Raw genomic sequence first — 20,863 nt, forward strand, 5'->3', positions numbered from 1 at the left:
ACGTTCTATAATACAATGACAAACAGACATATAACATAAAAAAAAAGTCCAGAGTATGGATAGGCAAAAAGTCTTTGAGCCAAAAGTTCTGAGGCCTTGAGTGAGCAAAAGGTAGGCTGGGGTTGGTGGAAGTGTTCCACACTATTGCCCGCAATCTGTGATCCTTAACAGGTATGGATGGAAATTACCGTGTGTATCTCTTTAAGAGATAGAGTGGTGTCTGCCGGCAGACTGGTCCTTCTCCCGCGGCTGCAGTGAAGTAAGGCAGCGGTCAGGGAGGTCTCTGGAGATCTCCAGAGACCTGCATCTCCTGTCTTATTCCCGGCACTATTTAATATTCCCTGACCGCTGCCTTACTTCACTGCAGCCGTGGGAGAAGGACGAGTCTGCCGGCAGACACCACTCTATCTCTTAAAGAGATACACACGGTAATTTCCATCCATACCTGTTAAGGATCACAGATTGCGGGCAATAGTGTGGAACACTTCCACCAACCCCAGCCTACCTTTTGCTCACTCAAGGCCTCAGAACTTTTGGCTCAAAGACTTTTTGCCTATCCATACTCTGGAATTTTTTTTATGTTATATGTCTGTTTGTCACTGTATTATAGAACGTATACCGGTATTAGATCACCCCCTTCCCCCCTTGTTTTAACATTCTCTGACCTACCTATGTAATTTACATACGTCTCTTTTTTTACCTGTTTTTATTTCGCAATAAAAGCATTATCTTTATTATATACACAGACAGTCTGAAGTTTTAATTTGTATTATTGTGTGGTCAAGGTATGCGCAGGAGTGCCTATTGACTCTAACATTGTATAAGTTCAAACATGATCCTGCTGCGGGGATGCGCACACTCACTGACATCTCGCCAGCAGCGGAGACGCACGTCTTTGCAGAAACCTGCAGAAACTCATTAAGCAAGAGTGTAAGGCAGACACTACAGGTAGCAGAAGACATTATGATTACTCTCCCAGGTCATAACTCCTGACACTATTATTATGCTCTGCAGTTTATATAAAACACCTTTTTTTCGGTACTTTTTTAAATCTTGCAACTGCCTACCAGACGTGAGCTACAATACTAATTACTTGGCAGTTCTAGACACCTCTGCAATCTGTTTGGTCACTACTATGGCTTTAGATAACTTATAACATTAATCAGTTCAAACTGCAAACACACATTAAGTAGGATATTTATCAAGGCTTGGTGAGAGAAAGTGAACAGACTTCTGTCATTTTTACAGGTTGTATTCAAACAATCTTAAGAGCGGATTGGCTGGTACTTTATGTTATCGCTTTCCAAGCTTTGAATATCCCTCAAAATTTTCCAGATCAAAAGAAAATATTTAAAAATGTGAAAAAAGGGGAGAATTAATAACATAATTATTTTACCTTAATGCATGGATGCAGTATATACAACGAGGCATATTCTTCCGATCGTAGATGTCTGTAGTCTCAGGGTAAAAGATCTGCATGAATTAAGAGTAAAAATGATGAGCCGGTCAAACGAGAAGCAAGAAAGGGGAAAGGTCTCCCTGTACACAATGATTGTGAGACAGACATACCTTTGGGAGGCCAATCTCAGACATTGCATTGAGCCACTGAATCACATTGTCTGTGTGTCTGAAGTGAAGACCAGTGGCCTGAAACAAAAGAAAAAATAAATCTTACAAAAATAAGGGCATTTAGTAGCCTAATGGAGCTACAGAATAGGGTCAGCACATCCATGCCACAACTGTCTGGGTGAGTGACAGAATTGTTCCAATTTATGGATATGTCACTAGAAGACACTGACTGCGCCCCTAACTTTTCGTTTTGTATACTCTATTGAGGAAACATTACAACCCCTAGGGACAGTGGCATACTAAACATAGGAGGGGCCACAGAGTGGTGCAACGTAACTGGGTGCAGAGTTAGGGCAGCACCCCCTACAACTACTATAGTTATGCCCTTGCCTAGGGATTAATGGAGAGTTGGATGACTTTTGTGCCAAACATACAAGTGTAAAATGTGCACAAAGAACAACTTATGGTTTATGGTATATACTGTATATTAACCAGGTAGAAACGGTTATATAATTATTAAAAGCAGTCATTTATGTTTGTGACTTTATTCCATTCACTACATGCTACTCTCATCCAAAACCATCTGCCTAGGACAGCACCCCCTCTACCCCATCCAGGAACATCCCTGCTTACATTATATCTGGTCTGCTCACGATCATAGATCTTCTTCAGTGACACAACTTTTGGGCTGAAGAAGTTTCCAAGTTTTGCCAGGTAAACTCCATTCCGGAGACCCTCCTCTAGCTCTGTAGTAGGGGGTAGCTCTTCCAGCAGGCAGGCCTCCATCCACCTGTAAGATATAACAACATCATCCAACTTATTGTATGTGCCAAGAGAGATGTACTGTATAATACTAATCATATATGAGGAGGGTTAGCTCTTCCAGCAGGCAGGCCTCCATCCACCTATAAGAAATTACAACAACATCCAACTTATTGTATGTGCCAAGAGTGATGTCCTGTATAATACTAGTCATATATGAGGAAGAGTTTTTATAATTCCAATGGAGGACATTTCAATAGTGTGGTAACCTGTGCAACTGTGTGACCAGCAGGGCTTCTGTTCTGATTATAAGCTGTAATCCTTGCTATAAGTTTTTATTACATAGCACATTCAACTCAAGATTTGGTGGAAATTATAGTTCAACATACAGTAGAATTGTAGTATTAATATGTGCAATGGTCATGTCCTGATGGACAGGACCAATGCACTAGTGGCTGTGAGCGAGTGACTGCTTGGTGATCTATCTACTGCTGATAGAACTATGCACAAAAATACGTAAAACAAACATGGTTATAAAAGTGTGATTATGGTTGTGGGACGGGGTAGAGTTTTATACTTTGTATAACTGCTACAGTGTGTGTGTGTGTGTGTGTGTGTGTGTGTGTGTGTGTGTGTGTGTGTGTGTGTGTGTGTGTGTGTGTGTGTGTGTGTATTAAATACAATATTAAATAGTTCCCGGAATAAGACAGGAGATGCAGGTTACTGCACATAAAGAATTACGTTTTTAGTCACAGAAAATGGTATTTTACTAATTAAATGCCAGGCTTCGGTGCGGAGAGCAACTTCAACTTTTGCTGGCATTACCCATTAGAGACCTATGGCCTTCTTTACAGAGTGTGCTCTAAAGAGGGATCCAATCAGATCCCCACCATCTGAAAAGTTAGCACATGTACAGTACATAAATACATTTTGCTTTAGCAGGCCAAGGTTTTCATTTTACTAGTTTTTTTTCATTTGGCGGTCATAAATGTTGAAGTCCTGAAAAGCCAGTTAATAAAAAAAGCATGATCTATCCAACATAAGCTTGTCTTTTTCCCAGTCCCAAGCACTAGACATAGGGGTTTTGTACTTTTCAGAAAATGTATTTGATTAAAAAGAAATTCTCAAATTGGCATTGCTGTGCGTATAAGATGCACAAGCAGTTTCTGATAATTAAAATTATACGCAACAAGCCTATGGGTGCTATTCAATGTGGGGGGGGGGGGGTGAGCGCCGATAGCTGGCCGTCCATATTCAATGCTCCCCCCTCACCCGCTCTCTGAGGCTAGGAGGAAACAGCGAGTGCGGCCGTAAAACAGCGAGGGTCGCTACTATATGCAGCAGGCTCGCTGCATTAGCGACGAACCTCACCGTTTGGGGGAATCATCCCCAAAACATTGAATACAGCGAGCAGCTGGCGAGGGGGTTAAATGGCGAGGATGGCTTGTTTTCGTCAATTCTCGCCATAAAAAAAACCCTCGCCAGCTGCATTGCATATAACCATATATGCGGTGTGTGACTGCATTTGCACCTGCATACATATCTCTGCAGATTATATAAATATTACTTTATCGTTCATTTGTGTAACAAATATAATGAAGGATCAATTACACTTGGATGGAATTTGCCCCACAACATCTTACAATTTGCTTACTTTGCAAAGCTGACTGAATGCGTGATGGACTTACTCTAGGTCCTAGAGTCTAGGAGATGTACACAATATAGCCAACATACACACATCGATGTCTGGACAGTATTATTCATAAATGAGTAACTTAGCATTTTAATAGGCACTTAACCCTTTGAGTGCCAACATCTGTGAGACATGTTCAAGATATCCTGTAAAAATGGTAGCATCTAAAAAGGTTCTCTCCCAATACAAACTCAAAAGGGAGTAGGCTTTCTTGCAGCAATTGCAAATATAATAATGAGAATAGCTGGTAGCATCCACAATTATAATAGTATCAGTGAGACAGATTCAGGCACACTCAGCCAATCAGAAGAAGCCATCAATTGTCCTCATATGACATGGTGCTAAGAAAACATTCAAAATGTTTAATACAGCAAAATATATGAAGCAATGAGCGTATATTATACTTACATTAGGAACCACATATTAGTCTGATCACATGAATAAATACATAGGTCTTACTTTATCTTCTGGTGTGTATGGGGCTTTACTTTGTACAAATCAATTCTGGTCTACTGTAATCATTCTGGCTAAGGATATCAAAGCTACATACAACAATGTCATTATCTAATGGATGACAATGACGATGATGATAATAATAATACACACCTATATGTAGCAAAGTGAAAAGGAAAAAGACACAGAAAAATGACAAAGAAAAAAGGTAGAGCTGCACAAGATGCTTACATAATGAAGCTAGTAGTCTAGTTCACAATAAATACTGCACATCCTGCAATGATATTACAGGTAGCAACTCTGCTTTGCATAGGAAAATATTTCACTCCACTATCTGCATAGCAATATTAGTTGCAACGGTGCCATTGCTATGTGGCCCAGGGGCTTAGGGGGCTCTGCATACAGGTAATATTGTATATACCCCTTTCACAATGCAAATGCCAAAATCGCACCTGGGATTTGGACCCAATGATTAGCCCCCACAGCAAACTGGCAATAGCTGGGTTGATGACGTCAAAAAAGGGGGGTGGGTGGAGGTGTGTCATCTGGGAGCAGGGGAGCAGGCAGCTCTTGAAACGGACACTTCCTCCTCCCTATAGTGTGAACGGGACCCAGGTGCCAGCTGAGGCAGGCCCAGCAACCCAGGTCTGACTAGGGTCGGTATGTCGGGTTGCTGGACCCAGGTTTTTACAATAGACCCTTTCACACTGCATAGTGACCTGGGTCGACCTGGCAACAAACCGCATCAGACCTGGGTTATTTGTGCAGTGTGAAAGAGGTAATAATCTAGAAAGAGAATTGGTGCTTGTGTAGTTTCACGGCGCCAGCATAGCGCCGTGCTACTTCCGGGTTCTACGCTCGCCAAACTATCTAAAATAAAGTAACTTAACTCCATGCCAACGTGGATAGTTCATAACCCCACTATCCATGTTGGCATGGAGTTGATTTTAGATAGCATGGCGAGTGTAGCGAGCCACCGAGCCCCGCAAGGGGACTCAGACGCACGGCGCCATGCTGGCGCCGTGAAACTACACAAGTACCAGAGAATTTGTACAATGGTAAGGTGGCCAGAACTGATCACTGTAATGTAATATTATATAAACTAGGGCACTGTAATGTGGTGCAAAATTAACTGGAAGGCACTATAACAGGCCTGGCCAACCTGTGGCTCTCCAGATGTTGAGAAACTACAATTCTCAGTATGCCTTGTCAAAGCTTTAGCATTCCTTATAGCAAAACTGTGGCAAGGCATGCTGGGACTTGTAGCTTCTCAACATCTGGAGGGTTGGCCAGGCCTGCACTATAATACAGCATACAGATGTTTTCCACTACAGCTGTGCTGCACATAGCAGCTTGCTGTAGCCTGATAGCAATGAGAAAGCAATGCTTCGCAGCTGGCTCACAGACATCAGTGGGCATGCGCCCAATGTATGAATACAAAAAGAGCGTATGCACAGTGTATTCTCTAACTCAATCAGTGTTCAGTGACACACATGTATCGCAGCAACATTGTATGGGGGACACTTATGTGATATGAACAGGGGACACTGCAATGAGGAATAATATGAACTGGGAATAGTGAAGTGGCAGAATATCAATTGGGGGCACTGATATGTTGCACTTTATGAACCGCTGGTGCTACAGTGTGGTGTAATATGAAACTTGGGCATTACAATGTGACATTATGAACTAAGGGCACTTCTATGCGACAATGAGCCTGATTCAGCTTAATAAGCACAGCAAAAAAGCACACAAATGGGCAAAACCTTATGAGTTACTGGTGGGGCAAATGTAACATCCGACTAAAGAGTAAAGGCCCCCATACACTATGTGATTTTCGGCCGATTTCATCCGATTTTGGCCCTTTGGGCCGATAAATCGGGTGAAATCGGACCAAAATCGCATGTGTTTGACATCTGATCTGATGCGCGGTCCCACACGCATCGGATCATGGCGTCGGACCTGCATAACATAAGATATATCGGAATCTGAGCCATCATGGGTGCTTTTTAGCACCCACGATGTTCAGATCCGATATATCTTTATATACAGCCCCCCTGTCTTACTAGCAGCGCCCCCCCCCCCCCCCCCCCGCATTGACGGCTCCCGGCGGAGGTAGTGCAGGCGGGGACCGCAGGTGCCGCAGAGCAGAGACTGTCGGCGCGGCGGGAGAATAGGAAGAAATCCTATTCAAAAGACCGGGCGGCCGCTGATTGGCTGAGCTCAGCGGCCGCCCGGTCTTTTGAATAAGATTTCTTTCTATTCTCCCGCCGCGCCGACAGTCTCTGCTCTGCGACGCCTGCGGTCCCCGCCTGCACTACCTCCGCAGGGAGCCAGAAACCGTCAATGCGGGGGGGGGGCACTACTAGTAAGACAGGGGGGCGATGCGGGGGACGCAGAGTTGGCAGTACAAGAGCCGGGCAGGAAAAGCTGTCAGCGCTGGAAAAAAAAAGCCCCTACAATCAATGGGCAGCCTGTGATTGGCTGAGCGCTCTCTCAGCCAGTCAGCAATTGGCTGAGAGAGCGCTCAGCCAATCACAGGCTACCCATTCATTGTATGGGCTTTTTTTTCCACCACGGACAGCTCCCGCCTCTGTCACTGTCCACCGCAGCGTCCCCTGCATGCTGCCTTAGCAGCGCTCCCCACCAGCAGCCCTGTTCTGCAGCCCCCCCCCCTGCTCCCCGGGTTTACATGTGATAAATCGAGATGATCACATGTAAAAAATGGCACATCAAGTGCCAATCTTATCAAGCTCCCCCCCGAGGAGCTGCCGGGGAAGCTCAGGGGGAAATCGGGGGCGACTTGTCCTCAGGACAAGTCGCCCTAGTGTATGGGGGCCTTTAGATTTGGGTGGGAGGTGATCAAACTGAAATCTAAATTGCAGTGTAAAAATAAAGCAGCCAAATATTTACCCTGCACAGAAACAAAATAACTAATCTAAATCTGCACTGCACGTGTTACATAAGCAATACCTCCAGGGCAAAATGGTTTTGCCCAATTGTGTGCTTTTTTACTTTGCAACCAAAATGGAATATAGCCTATAGAACAGTGGTGGGCAACAGGCGGCCCGCGGGCCGGATGCGGCCCGCGAAAGGCTCATGACTGGCCCGCCACTCAAACCTGTAGCACAATGACAAGTGGCCCGACGGCTGAGCCGCTTGTCATTGTGCCCTATCTGTGCTGCCGTGGCTGCTGCTGAGGGGAACAGGGTTATTTCCTCCCCCTCCCTCCCACCCTGTGACACACGCTGTGCTGTTACCTCGGGCGGGGCAGAGACTTCATAAAATACACTGTGCGGCTTGCAGGGCGGCACTGTGCGGCTTTGATTGACGGCACGTGCTGGCTCTGCCCCTCACACCACGCAGCGCACAGGGAAGGCAAACAACCACCATGACCATTCCAGGACGGCTGCCCCTGGCTAACCTAACCTGCTCAGCAGTGGAGCACCTAGGAGACCAGGTCTGGAAGTGCACATACTTCTGTACAGTATTATGCAGGTAATTAATTGCCTAATGTGCAGTGGGGTCGGGGGCCGCTGTGTTAAGGCAGAATTGCTGCTGGGTCCTGGGGGAGAGGAAATGTAAAATGGAGGTAGTTTCTTCCTCCATTTAACATCCCATCTCCCCCAGGACCCAGCAGCAATTCTACCTGAACACAGCTACCCCCGACCCCACTGCACAATAGGCAATTTGCCGCATGTTGCCCACCCCTGGCTAGGACCTGGAAATGTTCAAACTCAGTAGTGTGCCACATAGCTGTGCATTGTGTACAGTAGTACATTTAATAACCTCTATCACACTTCTGCATTCTCAGAATTCTCTATACTTTCCTGTTATTCCTACTAAACCTTTCCCCATGTCACTCCATACCTCCTACTCTGCTTAATGTCACCAACAGTAGGGTCCTTAATCTGGGAGGCATAACATGAATTTTGGCTTAATCCCAGTTGCATACCATGCATTTTGGAATATTCCCTGTGGTGTAATGTGAATTTTGACTCCTTCCATGTGAATTTTAGCTCATTTTGTGCGGCAAGGGAAAGTGGAAAGGGAAAGGGGCGAGTTTAAAGGGGTCTACTATTGTGTTGCATAATGTGTATAAGGGGTACATGGTGTGGTACTCTTCACTCAAGGACACCCCCCATTTGAGAGACCACACCCCCTTTTGCATGGTCACACCCCCTTTTCCTGAGTGCGGCCCTCAACCATTTACTGGAAGTGTTAAGCGGCCCCCCAACTGAAATTATTGCCCACCCCTGCTATAGAACGTAGTGGGGACAATATATGGCGTAATGTGAATTGGGGGCGCTGCGTGGCATAATGCATACTGGCAGCCCTATAATGTGGCATATTGTGAACTAGGGAACTATAATGGGACATAAAAAAAAAACTGGGATAATGATATGGGGCATCAAATAAACCGCAGCAGCAGAGAAAGCTGTCTTAGAGGCATTACATTAAGGGTCCTTTCAAAATGTTGCTATGCAGCCCACAAAGCACTGGGTGAACAATTTTAAGATATATTTGTGATTACCAGTGGTTTATTGATATAAATTACTTTTCAATAAGTAGGAACAAAAATGTTAATGACCAGCACCTTGTTTAATATACCTTTTTAAAGGGGTGGTATCAGTTATATGCTACACTGTGTTGACATGCCTGGCCTTAAGCAGAAAACTTTTTTGAAAAGAACAAAACAATATATCAGATGTTTTTGGTGTAATCAAGACGGAATGTCTTGACGGAATGTACAGCAGATGACTGTACCAGAGTAATTCCGTAACCATTACGATTGGTGAAACTATTAACACTAACAGATATCAGACCACACATGTACTTGGGGAATGATTCAGACCAGATTGTTCATTTACAGAGTTGCAGATGACTGTGAGTCGTTAGCTGCCGCCCAGAGTGAAAACCCGCCCTGTGTAAATCTGCACGTGAATTGCGAAAATATCACTATCTGATATCCTGTCACACATTCATACGCAATTCACTCACTATCGAATCATTTTCCAAGTCTGTACAAATATGAGCAAGTCTGACCCTTCCACAACTATGCGGCAGACACAAGCGGATCGCTATGCGGCAGACACAAGCGGATCGCTATGCGGCAGACACAAGCGGATCGCTATGCGGCAGACACAAGCGGATCGCTATGCGGCAGACACAAGCGGATCGCTATGCGGCAGACACAAGCGGATCGCTATGCGGCAGACACAAGCGGATCGCTATGCGGCAGACACAAGCGGATCGCTATGCGGCAGACACAAGCGGATCGCTATGCGGCAGACACAAGCGGATCGCTATGCGGCAGACACAAGCGGATCGCTATGCGGCAGACACAAGCGGATCGCTATGCGGCAGACACAAGCTGATCGCTATGCGGCAGACACAAGTTGATGGCTATGCGGCAGACAAAAGCTGATCGAGGCTGCCGATGATGTCACAGTCCCTCCCTTAAAATGCCTGGGCACGGCTGCAGTTTTTTGGACACTTCCTGAAAACTACCGATTACCACCCCCAAACACAGGCTTCCTGTTTGTAAAATCACGAGGCAACGGCAATTAGATATTTTCGCTATTTAAGCGCTATGATCCGTACAGTCATTCCATAATCGGACAAAACTGCAAATTCTCCACAAAAGCAACTCCGAGTCAGGTTGAAGATCTTCACCAAAATTGGTGAGTTTCTGCCTAATTATATTTCAGTTAAACATTAATTAATAATAATGAATGTGATTAGTCAGAATCAGATCATCCCTAGTGTTCAAAACAGTAAATCATTTAAATTTCCCTAAGTAAAGGCCCATACACACTGAAAATCGGCTAGAGTGTATGCCTCCCAGATTGCCGACTAGCGATGATGCGCGCTCCAGCATCATCGCTAGCAAGGTGGTTCAACTGCTGGTTTTACCAGCAGATTTAGCGATGATGGATGGTTTACCATCCATCATCGCTGTGTGTGTACGCTGCCGGGCTGAAAGATTAACCACTTTAAGCCCAGCGGACCGCCCCGCTGCCCCACCCCCACCTGTCATAATACCCACCATGTCCGAGTGCTGCTGCGCCGCCTCCACATGTCCTGCTCCGAGGCCCCAGAAACACTTCCTGCTTGCTTGCCCCGCCCCACCCCTTTGCCCTGCTCACCACGGTGTACTTCTACCTCCAGCCACCCAGGAACACACTCTGCTGGCCCCGCCCCCCCTGCTCTGCTTAACACAGAGTAGGGAACACTGCTGGCCACCAATGTTTAATGTTTAAGGCAGTAATATATACATTGCTGGCATATTCCAGCAATGTATATATCGCTGGCACCATTGGCCACCGATGTAATGTTACTTATAAGCCGGTAATATATACATTGCTTGCACAGGCCAGAAATGTATATATTATTGGCACCCCTGGTCACCAATGATTATTAATTAGCTTCTAATCTATACATTTCTGGCACAGGCCAGCAATGTTTATATTATGGGCACCACTGCCCACCAGGGTTAAAGTGAGTCGGAATGGGGCAGACCTGTGTTCCATCAGTTCCATTTTGGAGGCGGAATGGTTCCGTCTCCGTCCGCATCGCTAAACAGCTGTCAGTCGGGCAGAGCGTAGGTAAATCCGGATGTCTCAGAACAGGTCCATCCGTCTGTGGCACAGCTATTTTTAAATGATGTGCCAACTCACCTGTTTGTGAGCCAATCAGAGCTTGCGGGGCACCAACAAATCAGGAGCTGCCGGGCCACGAGCACCGATTGGCTCACAAGTCGGCGAGTCATTTGAAATAGCCGCACCGCGGACGGATGGACCTGGTCTGAGACATCCGGTTTCCCACCACTTTGCCCTGCTGTCTCCTTTCCCACACAGTAACTTCCTCTGGCACTGGGCATGTTACCCCTGGCACTGAGAATGTAATACCTGGCAATGAGCATGTATGTAAGCGGCACTTATGTGGCATAATAAAAAAATGGACATTACTGTGTTTGGCATATTGTGTAATTGGCATTACCGTGTTTGTCATATTGTATAATGGGCATTACGGTGTGTGGCAGAATGTGTAAATGGCATTACTGTGTCCCTGTCCCATAAAGCCATGCCCTAATTTTTTGAGCACGAACTGTTCCGTTTTTATTAGGTGTTGGGTTGTTTTGCACTGTGGGGCATTGTTTGAATTAGGGGTGGTATTATGTGGCCCACATTATTCTTTTCAGTTCTGAATCAGACCCCTAGAACAGAAATGCACTGAATAAAATGGCTGCTGCTCCCACCCTTGGAATTCAAACCCCACCCATTATGTAAATAGCCTGTTATATGAAAAAATGTCTGCAAAGTCTTTCGCCTCCTGAAAATCTCTTGCTCTTTGGGAAAAATGGCTCAGTGTACGCACTACTTTGCTGAAAGATATATCTGTCAGAGATTTTGGCAAAGTATTTTGAAATTAAAATCTACTAGTGTGTATGGGCCTTAAGCAGATGAGAAAAGCAGAGTACTTATATATATATATATATATCAGATGTATACATCACCAACACTATATACAACAGAGACAATCAACCAAAGCACAACTCAAACAAACATTCTCAAAGACAAGGAATAAGAAACATGCGTGGATTTTCTTGGCCCCAAAACACAAAATATGCATTTTATTTTTTTGCTAAATTCGTTTCTTCAAAATGAGTCTGAAAAAAAAACCTTAAGCGATGTACTAATTGGAAGCTTCATGCCCTTTCCGTTCCAAATAAGTGGGTACGCAGACACGTTCATCATTTCTGTAAATAATAAGCAACATGTTTAGGTCTTCATCAAGTTGATGTTCTTTTTGTTCTGACTCATTCACCCAAGGGTGTTTCCCGGTCTACTACTGGAAGAAAAATAAAAAAGAGAGAGAGAAAAAAGGGAAAAAAGCCCTCACATTCTCAGCACATGTTGCTGTGCAGACCAGACCAGTTGTATAGATGCGTCTCTGCCAAAATCAGATTCTTGGTCTGAGAGTAGAGAGCTGCTTGTTACTTCACAAATGGTTGACCGCCAAATAATCCAAACGGAAACGCAGTCCTAATGCTGCCGTCCAGAAATGGAATGGTCATAAATAGACGTTTCATTACAGCTTATTCCTACACATATAATCAATAGTGCCTACTGTAAGATAAAATATTTTAGACAATAATTAAAGGCTTCATAAATGTTCTTTGTGGAAGCTTAAAAAAAGGAGATTCTTTATTATAGATTTTGTTTTTGTGCAAGGAAAAAAAAAAAAGACAATTTTAGGCACTAGTATCTGACTTTGGAAGGATCACTGGGGGATTTAGAAACTATAGCTGGCCATACACTAGGCAGTGGAGACAGTGATGCAGGCAGGGACAGACAGTGGGGCAAGGTGAGCGGAAGAAGGCAGAACCACACAGTGCACATAGTATGTTACCCCCTGGCACCGTGTATGAAAACCCTAGCAATGAGCATGTAGGTAAGCAGCACTTATGTGGCATTATATGTAATGGGCATTACCGCGTGTGGCATATGTGTAAATTACGGTATGTGCATAGTCCCCTGTCCCACAAAGCCATGACTTAAATTTTTTGCAGGCCAGCAATGTATATCATACCCTTCTACTGTACCGATTCTGCCGGTACAGTACCGCTTTTTAACAGTCTGTACCGGCAAAAATCAAAGTGTACCGATTTTTCATAGCCAGCTCCTCCAACTCTGGGAGTTGTAGTTCCTAGTTGTAGGAAGTAGCCGCTAGCTGCTCTTCTGGCAGCAAGAGCCGTGAGGGGGGAGTGGCTGGCCAAGACTACGTCTCCCGAGGTGCCCTGCAGGGGGGCCTCGGCAGTCTCAGTGTGCCCATCTCCCCCCGGCTCACATGACTGTAGTCCTGCCGCCTGCCCTGGGTTCTCCACATAACACATACACGGAGGTGCTGGGAATGACAAGCGCTGCCTGAACAGTGTGGGTATGCCAGCCCTCCCTCTTGCTGTGAGCCATAAAATTAACCGGCTCCAGGGAGCCGAGAGATGAGCAGGCCTCCCGCTACCGCACATGGCCGGGGGGTCGGGGTCTGACGCTAGCCTGCTGGGGAAAGATAAGGTAGGCGGCAGCAGTACTACTTGTGTGGGGCTGGGTTGTTATTGTTCACATATTGTTCTATATAACGGACTGGCTGGCAACTGGTGGTGGTCATGGTGGGTGGCACAGTACACACTCGGAAAGGGGGTGTGACCACGCCCTCTTTAACTGTGACCACACCCACTTTAACCCGTCGCCACACCCCCTTCCCGAATGTCTACCGATTTTTGCCCTCCAGATGTTGGAGGGTATGGTATGTGTTACTGCCGCCACTGCACCCCCCATGTATATTTTGTTATGGCGTAACATATACATTGCTGGCGCAAGTGAATGGATTTCTCCCTATGTGCACAGCTGAAAATTAAATGTTTGCCGTGCACATGGGTGGGATTTTGCCCGGTTAGGGCAGCACGGGGTGGAGTTCACCTGATTGCTCCGAATATACGCAGCCCAGCAGTCAGTTCTGAATCAGACCCCAAGAACAGAAATGCACTGAATAAAATGTCCGCTGCTCCCACCCTCGTAATTCAAACCCCGTCCATTATGTAAATAGCCTCCTGAAAATCTCTTACTCTTATGCACTACTTTGGTAAAAGATATATCTATCAAAGATTTTGGTAAAGTCTTTTGAAATTAAAATCTCCTAGTGTGTATGGGCCTTTAGATTTTTACAAAACATTTATCATTTCTTAAAAAGGAACATTTTTATGTCATTACAGGTACATTTCCCAATAAAGTGACAAACAATTTCCAGTTCTACTGCAATGTACTAACCATGAAACTTGTAATATCTTTACATTAGTCATCTACTTAAGAAATATTTGTTTGTTGGGTGTATATGTTTTAGTAGTTTAATTGATGTTTTGTTTATGTTTTGCACAAAGACATATAATCAAATTAAAATCAGCAGTCACCTTGTGTATCCTAGTCACTTTGCATTGTAAGACACAAAGACACTCTTGGTAGCTGATGGTTATGACCAGATACAAGTCTATACATCATTTTCAGAGCTTCTGTTATGGTTTTAAATCTACACAAGCAGTTAAGGCCCATACACACTGGGCAATTTTAACTCAAAATAGCTAAATTTTCCCATTTTCAGCTACTTACAGCTTGAAATCTCCTTTTGTAAATGGGTGGGTGATGAGCAGGGAATGCTCCCGCATCATCACCGCCCGCCGCCCTGTTTTACAGGACAAGTGAACTACTTTCCATAGTCTCCTACTATGGAAAGTGGTGTGTGTCCTACTCTATAAAAATCGCTGGGGCAGGTAAAAAATCGAGTGATTTATCGGCCAGCAATTTTCATAGCAACACTCATGGGCAAAAACACCAAACGTGAATGCACCTTTACCGATATGTCCTCATACATCTTTTCCCGAGTCCTGTTTTGCTCAGTATACAAACTCAGCCATATAAATCAAATTAATCAGCAGTCTCCTTGTGTATCCTAGTCACTTTGCATTGTGACTAAAGGTGGCCCATACACTACGGCCTTGATGGCTAACCTCGACAATCATTGAACTACACATCCCAGCATGCTCTGCTTCAGTTGTGATATTGGGCCATGCTAAATCTGATGCAGAGCATGCTGGGATGTGTAGTTCAACAACAGCTGGAGTGTCAAGGTTAGCCATCAAGGCACTAGGGCAATTTATCGGAGGCTTGAAATTGCATCAGATTTCCCTTGAACTCCAGCTTCCCGGGAGACCTGCATGTCAGATTTTGTACTTTGCTTATTTCACATCAGATATATTGCATGAAATTTATCAACCTGTGACAAATCGTATGCAATTTATCTTACTGCATACACTTGTACCATACAATGTATCTGACGGGCTGTACAACAGGGTATTAGGAGGCTGGCGTAAATAGTGCTTTTTCATGCTATGTAGAAGAGGCTTCAATGGGGCCGATTCAGACGCATTGGTTCGCTCTGAAAATTTACAGTCCAGCCGATTATCGGTCAATCGCGCATGCGCTGTCCATGCGCACAAAGTAATTGAAAACACCAGCATTGCCCGGGAGGGCCGCTGATGTCAGAGCCATCACAGCACTGTAAATACAAACCTGGAGAATATGGCAGCTTAGTAAATGTGCTGTATTCTCAGTTTGTACACGTGCTCGGCTTTAAAAATTACCCTTCTTAGTAAATCCCCCCCCACGTACTGCTGAATGCAGCCGGCAATTCAGCAGAAAATAAGACTGGACAATACTCCTCATTTTCCAGTTGTATGTGGCTGAAGCCTGAAGGAATCAGTCAGATCGGTCATATCCATCAGATCTGTGCAATGCTCCTCTGTGTAACGAAAAATAAAAAAAATAAAAATCGACGTGGGCCTTATTGAGTCGGTCCTGTACATGCGATTTAACGCTTAAATCGCATTTAACTTGCTCAAATTGCATGTATGTCACCCTAGTGTATGGGGGCCTTTAGACACATTTCTGGCGACGGCCGTACTATGTCAACTAAAGGCTGGGAATCTATCTAACTTCCAAATATATAGCTTTCATTTAATAATTTTCATTATAAAACACATAGTTACATTTGAAGGGGTTGAATAAGCCCTTTCATGGAGTTTTACACTTTCAGTGCACAAACAGGAAGTGCATCACCGTAACCCGGAAGTCACTCACCCAGCATGGTATAAAAGGTGCTGGTCTCAGTCACTCTGTAGCCTTGAAAAACACAGCAGGGGCTGTCGAAACTCGTTGGTAGACAGAGTGACTGACCTTTCTTGTGGCCCATTCCATCGAAGGCCGATCCTCAGGTATTTGTTTTTGTTCAGATGTTTTTAATTGTTTTATTCTTGTTATTAATTTTTTTTGGTACTGAGATGGTCCTCCTCCTTTTTATAATACTCCATCCATGAGTAAGAACATTGGAGTTTTCCAAAGGACCTGTCTACTAAAGAAACCTTTATAAGTGTCTTCTCACTAGACATGCTGTAAATACGGTACGCACCCTATTACTGGACCTCTTCACATCAGGTGGCACCCATAAAAGATACCTTGATAGACACAGCGATACTTATTTTTCGAATTTGTTTCTCTTTATGGTATCCTAATGTCACATGGATCCATGGTCACGGAGATAAGAACAAGTGATTGTCAAAAGAAACCATTATAGGAATGCACATATCTTTTATGCTGTGAGTATGGTACGTCACTCTCAACCACTATTCTCATCTTTGGCACTTAAGCTGTTCCTCTAAAAAGAAACCTTGATACACGGGATCTCACGTTTAAATTTGTGAGTTCCGTACGCAACCCATCACATCCTTTTCTTCCCTTCACCCACACCTATTATGGTTAATTGAAATTCTGCTACATCTTTTTTTTTAATGATTATTATATCCACCATCAATTACTTTGGATGCTACACCTATATCACGGACTCAAGCACCATCAACATTGTTTCATCCTCAACTATTCCATAGAGGAGACTTTCCAGTGATCTCCTATCAATGTTGTGGCTGCATGGACTCTTAGATTGCGCCTTGGGACTTTCTACATTTTTCTTGTTTGTCAGACTTCCATCTCGAGTCAATGCACCAATAGTGTTCGCACTAGACAATTTTAGAGGGGCGCTGCACTGTGCTCAATTTAAAACGGCACAATGCACGCTGCCTTCTTGGCGGTGCCCCGCTTGTACAGCCTTCCCTCTTTTGTCCCAGTCTGTGGTTAAAGTTGCAGTATAAAGATCACCACCAGTGAATACCTGCTGTCCACATTTTTTCATTGATGAGAGAAGTTGTGAGCATGCCAAGCACTTCTAGGCATGACGTGTCCACCTCCCAAGCCAACCACACCCTTTTTTGAAACATGCACCAAATGGATACTTTTTCTGCACCCTGCTTGCATGCCAAATAAAAAGTTACACCAAATTCAGATATTGGCTATAAAAACAAAATCCTGCAGGTTTTCTTTGTATTGTTTTTTTTTTAAATTGCGCACGCACATTTCTTTAAAAAAAAAAAGGGGGGGGGGGGGGGGACTGAACCATGTGAAAATATGCCGGTGCTATCTGCCTATCTGCAAGAAAATAAAAAATCCTGATAGCAATGCAGAGTGGTGTGCTGCACCCTAAGATGTAGTGTCTGATAATAGGCAAGAAACTTTGCTTAAGAAGACACATTTTAAAAGGTATATCCTTTCTGCTGCAGAAACATTTCACAAAGTTATAAAACAGAACAATTTTCTTTGCTTGGATGAATATGATCTTTGCGTTCAAAAAAAAAAAGCTCATACAATTTTAGCATTTGTGACTTGTGTATGACTACACTTGTTTATAGGTCAAATCCAGCCAAGCCTTGTAATGAGGAAGTCATGCACTGTGTGACACGCTCATTTTTGCTGTGAACTACTGAACATTTCTACCTACAAAATATACGCAGAACCCTGACCAAATTGTAATCAAATTTGGCAGATTAAAAATAATTTAGTATTTTAGAGTGAAAATTCAAAAAGAATTATATAAACAAGGGTAAACTGATCGTACGGAGCTTCATTTTGTCCTGCCAGCTGGAAGACATTAGAAGACAGGCAACATCCCACAAAGAAAAAAAAATGTAAATTAAAGACACAACAGGTAAAACCAGTTTTAAGCAAAACAATTCAGTTACACAACCTTCTAAAACCACAAATTAAAACTATACAAAACCTTGAATGTCCTTTAAAACTATAAATATAAAAAATATCTGCAGCACACAGATCTCACTAGAGATAGATCCTTGTTACTTAAAGTGATATCCTCACTACAGTAATTCCAGAACGGTATTAAAACTTAGCAAGCTCATTCATACTAAGCTAAAAAGGAGTTGCTGGAGGAGGATAGATGTTATCCATTACCTGTAGCAATTCTTCTGAGCCACGGGCAACAACAACTCCTATTGCAAAATTCTTAGGTTGTCTTACACCCAAAGAACACTGTGCCCAGTGAGTGGAGGCCATCCTGCTAATTACCAAAACCCACATGCCTACCTCAAGGTGGTGGGTAGCAGGTTCATTGGCGTTTGTTTCACTTTCAACCATCCTCCCAACCTCACATGTCCCCACATCTTCTACTCTCACTTTCATCCTTATTCACCCAAGATTGCATCAAAATGCATTTGTAGGAATGATATTTAGCATATTTATCCTATACAATAAAAGGCTAACACTGCTCCACACTACTGGGAGAGGGGATGCTCATAGACTGCATGTAAATCAGATCATGGTGAACTTTTATTTCCTGAACTACTTCCGAGACAGTAACTGTGCATGCAACAGGAAGTAATTGGAGATCAGGAGGTTACTGGGAGGAAACCTGGGTCATGATTCATACACTCCCATGGGATCACTACAGGAAATGGATATAGAGATTTGGAAAGATACTGTATATTCATGGAACAAATGGATAGTTTGATGCATCCACTAATTTTCCAATAAAGAGTTATTTTGTTGTAATATCCATTTAGGCATCTCCCCATATATAAGAACAAACACCAGGCAACTTATCCAACAGCATCCTATATTAGAGGATTAAAAAAATTTTAGGTACTGGTTTCCTAGCACGGCGCCCGTCATGGGTGATCGCATACCTTAACTTAGGGTACGCGATGGACGCGACCAACGCGATTTTAGGGCTATTTTTAGCCTTTTCCCCGACGCGTCCATCGCATGCCTTAAGTTAAGGCATGCGATGCGACCGATGCGATTTAACATTGAATGCATTCTATTCAATGTTAAATTCCTATGTAAAATCGGGTCCATTGTATGCCATTATAATGGCATACAATGCGACCGATGCAATGGACCCGATTTTTCATTGTATACCCTGATGGGTAATTTACATGATAAATGCCCCCCCATTGTTAACGCCACCCCATGATGAATGCCAACCTGAAGCGTGGCGAGCACAGCGAGCCCACGAGGGGTGGCGGTACGCGTCCTCAGACCTTTTCATACCCCCACTATCCACGTCGGCGTGGAGTTGACTTTAGTGTGGCGAGCTCATCAAGTCACCAAGCCCGAAGCGCGGCGAGCCCCGCGAGGGGACGCGTAATACCTGTGAAGTAATGCACTGTGCTCGCCACGCTTCGGGCTCGCCACACTATATAAAATCAACTCCACGCCGACGTGGATAGTGGGGGTATGAAAAGGTCGGAGGACGCGTACCGCCGCCCCTGGCGGTTGGTGTTCATCGTGGGGTGGCGTTAACATTGGGGGGCCATTTGACCTATCTGGGTGGGGAAACAATGAAAATTGGGGTCTGGGGGGCATTTAACATTGGGGCCAATCTAAAATCGGGTCTCAGGGACCATTTTTATGCGATGGACGCAATTTTTTGGGACCCGATGGATACAATTTCCATCGGTGGCGCCGTGCTAGGTAACAAGTACCAAATTTTATTTCAATATCTAGTTCCTAAAATGAAAACTTGTTACAGGGCTAATGATTATGGAAATTAATACAGTAAGGGAAAGTGCCAGCCAGTAAATAAGAACCAGTTACTGGCATCCAAACATCTGCCACACCCAAATGGATGCATTTTACATATGGGTTACTCCATAGCAGTAAAAATAAAATAAAATAATGAGTACTGTGAGGCATTAACTAATTGGCTACATTCTCCAATTAGCAATGAAGAATAAACAGAGGATACAGTCATTGCTATGCCTAAGATTGCTCTGTCATCTGTAAGGCCAGGTGCACGCAGACAATCCGCCTCTCGTCCATCCCAATTTTGGACAGTTGAACAGGACTGGATAATCACATTAGCAGTGATTTCTATGTAAAGCACATCCTAATTGTCATACCTCTGCGAATAAGCCATGCGCTCTAAACTTGCATTTCTCTATTAATTATCTTGAGGTTAAAAAAAAAAAAAGACAAAAAAAAAAAAAAGACAAAAAAAAGAATGGAGATGAGGATCATAAAGACACATGTTTGTGCATGCCTTTTATACTGTATTTTGATCCTACTGTAACTGGCTTAGAACAATGCCCAAAGGCAATATGAGGACATCAAGAGATTGACATGTGACCATTGTGGCCAGGAAATTTTCCTTACTTGCAGCCTTTTTATTGGTTACAAGTATTGGTACATAACAGTACAGAAATAAGTGGTTGGATGTTGTCAGAAGACTGTCATGCAAAGATTTTAGGTTATTCTAATGTGTGGTGAAGTCAAAGCATATTGTTATCACGGGGCCTTTCAATCGTTCACCAGTGCCTTCATGATATATGCTGCTCATGTGAACTTTAAACCATTTATGCAGCTTGAAAATCAGTCTCAGGCACTGACGACTAGAAACGAGTTACTCTGCACTGCACAAAGCGTGTAAGAC

At 43.9% G+C, this 20,863-nt stretch overlaps 1 protein-coding gene across 1 annotated transcript in view; it reads right to left on the reverse strand.

Moving 5' to 3' along the window:
* The window catches only part of IQGAP1 (IQ motif containing GTPase activating protein 1), a 133,751-nt gene that overhangs the window by 59,520 nt on the left and 53,368 nt on the right, over positions 1 to 20,863 (reverse strand). Inside the window, exons 3-5 of the mRNA XM_083184038.1 lie at positions 2,203 to 2,359; positions 1,570 to 1,647; positions 1,397 to 1,473 (exon numbers count right to left, since the gene is read on the reverse strand). Of these exons, the coding sequence (XP_083040164.1) occupies positions 1,397 to 1,473; positions 1,570 to 1,647; positions 2,203 to 2,359 (312 nt within the window). The remainder of the gene's footprint in view (positions 1 to 1,396; positions 1,474 to 1,569; positions 1,648 to 2,202; positions 2,360 to 20,863) is intronic.

This window comes from Crinia signifera, chromosome 4 (genome assembly GCF_055691185.1).
Source record: "Crinia signifera chromosome 4, ASM5569118v1, whole genome shotgun sequence".
Lineage (NCBI taxonomy): Eukaryota > Metazoa > Chordata > Amphibia > Anura > Myobatrachidae > Crinia > Crinia signifera.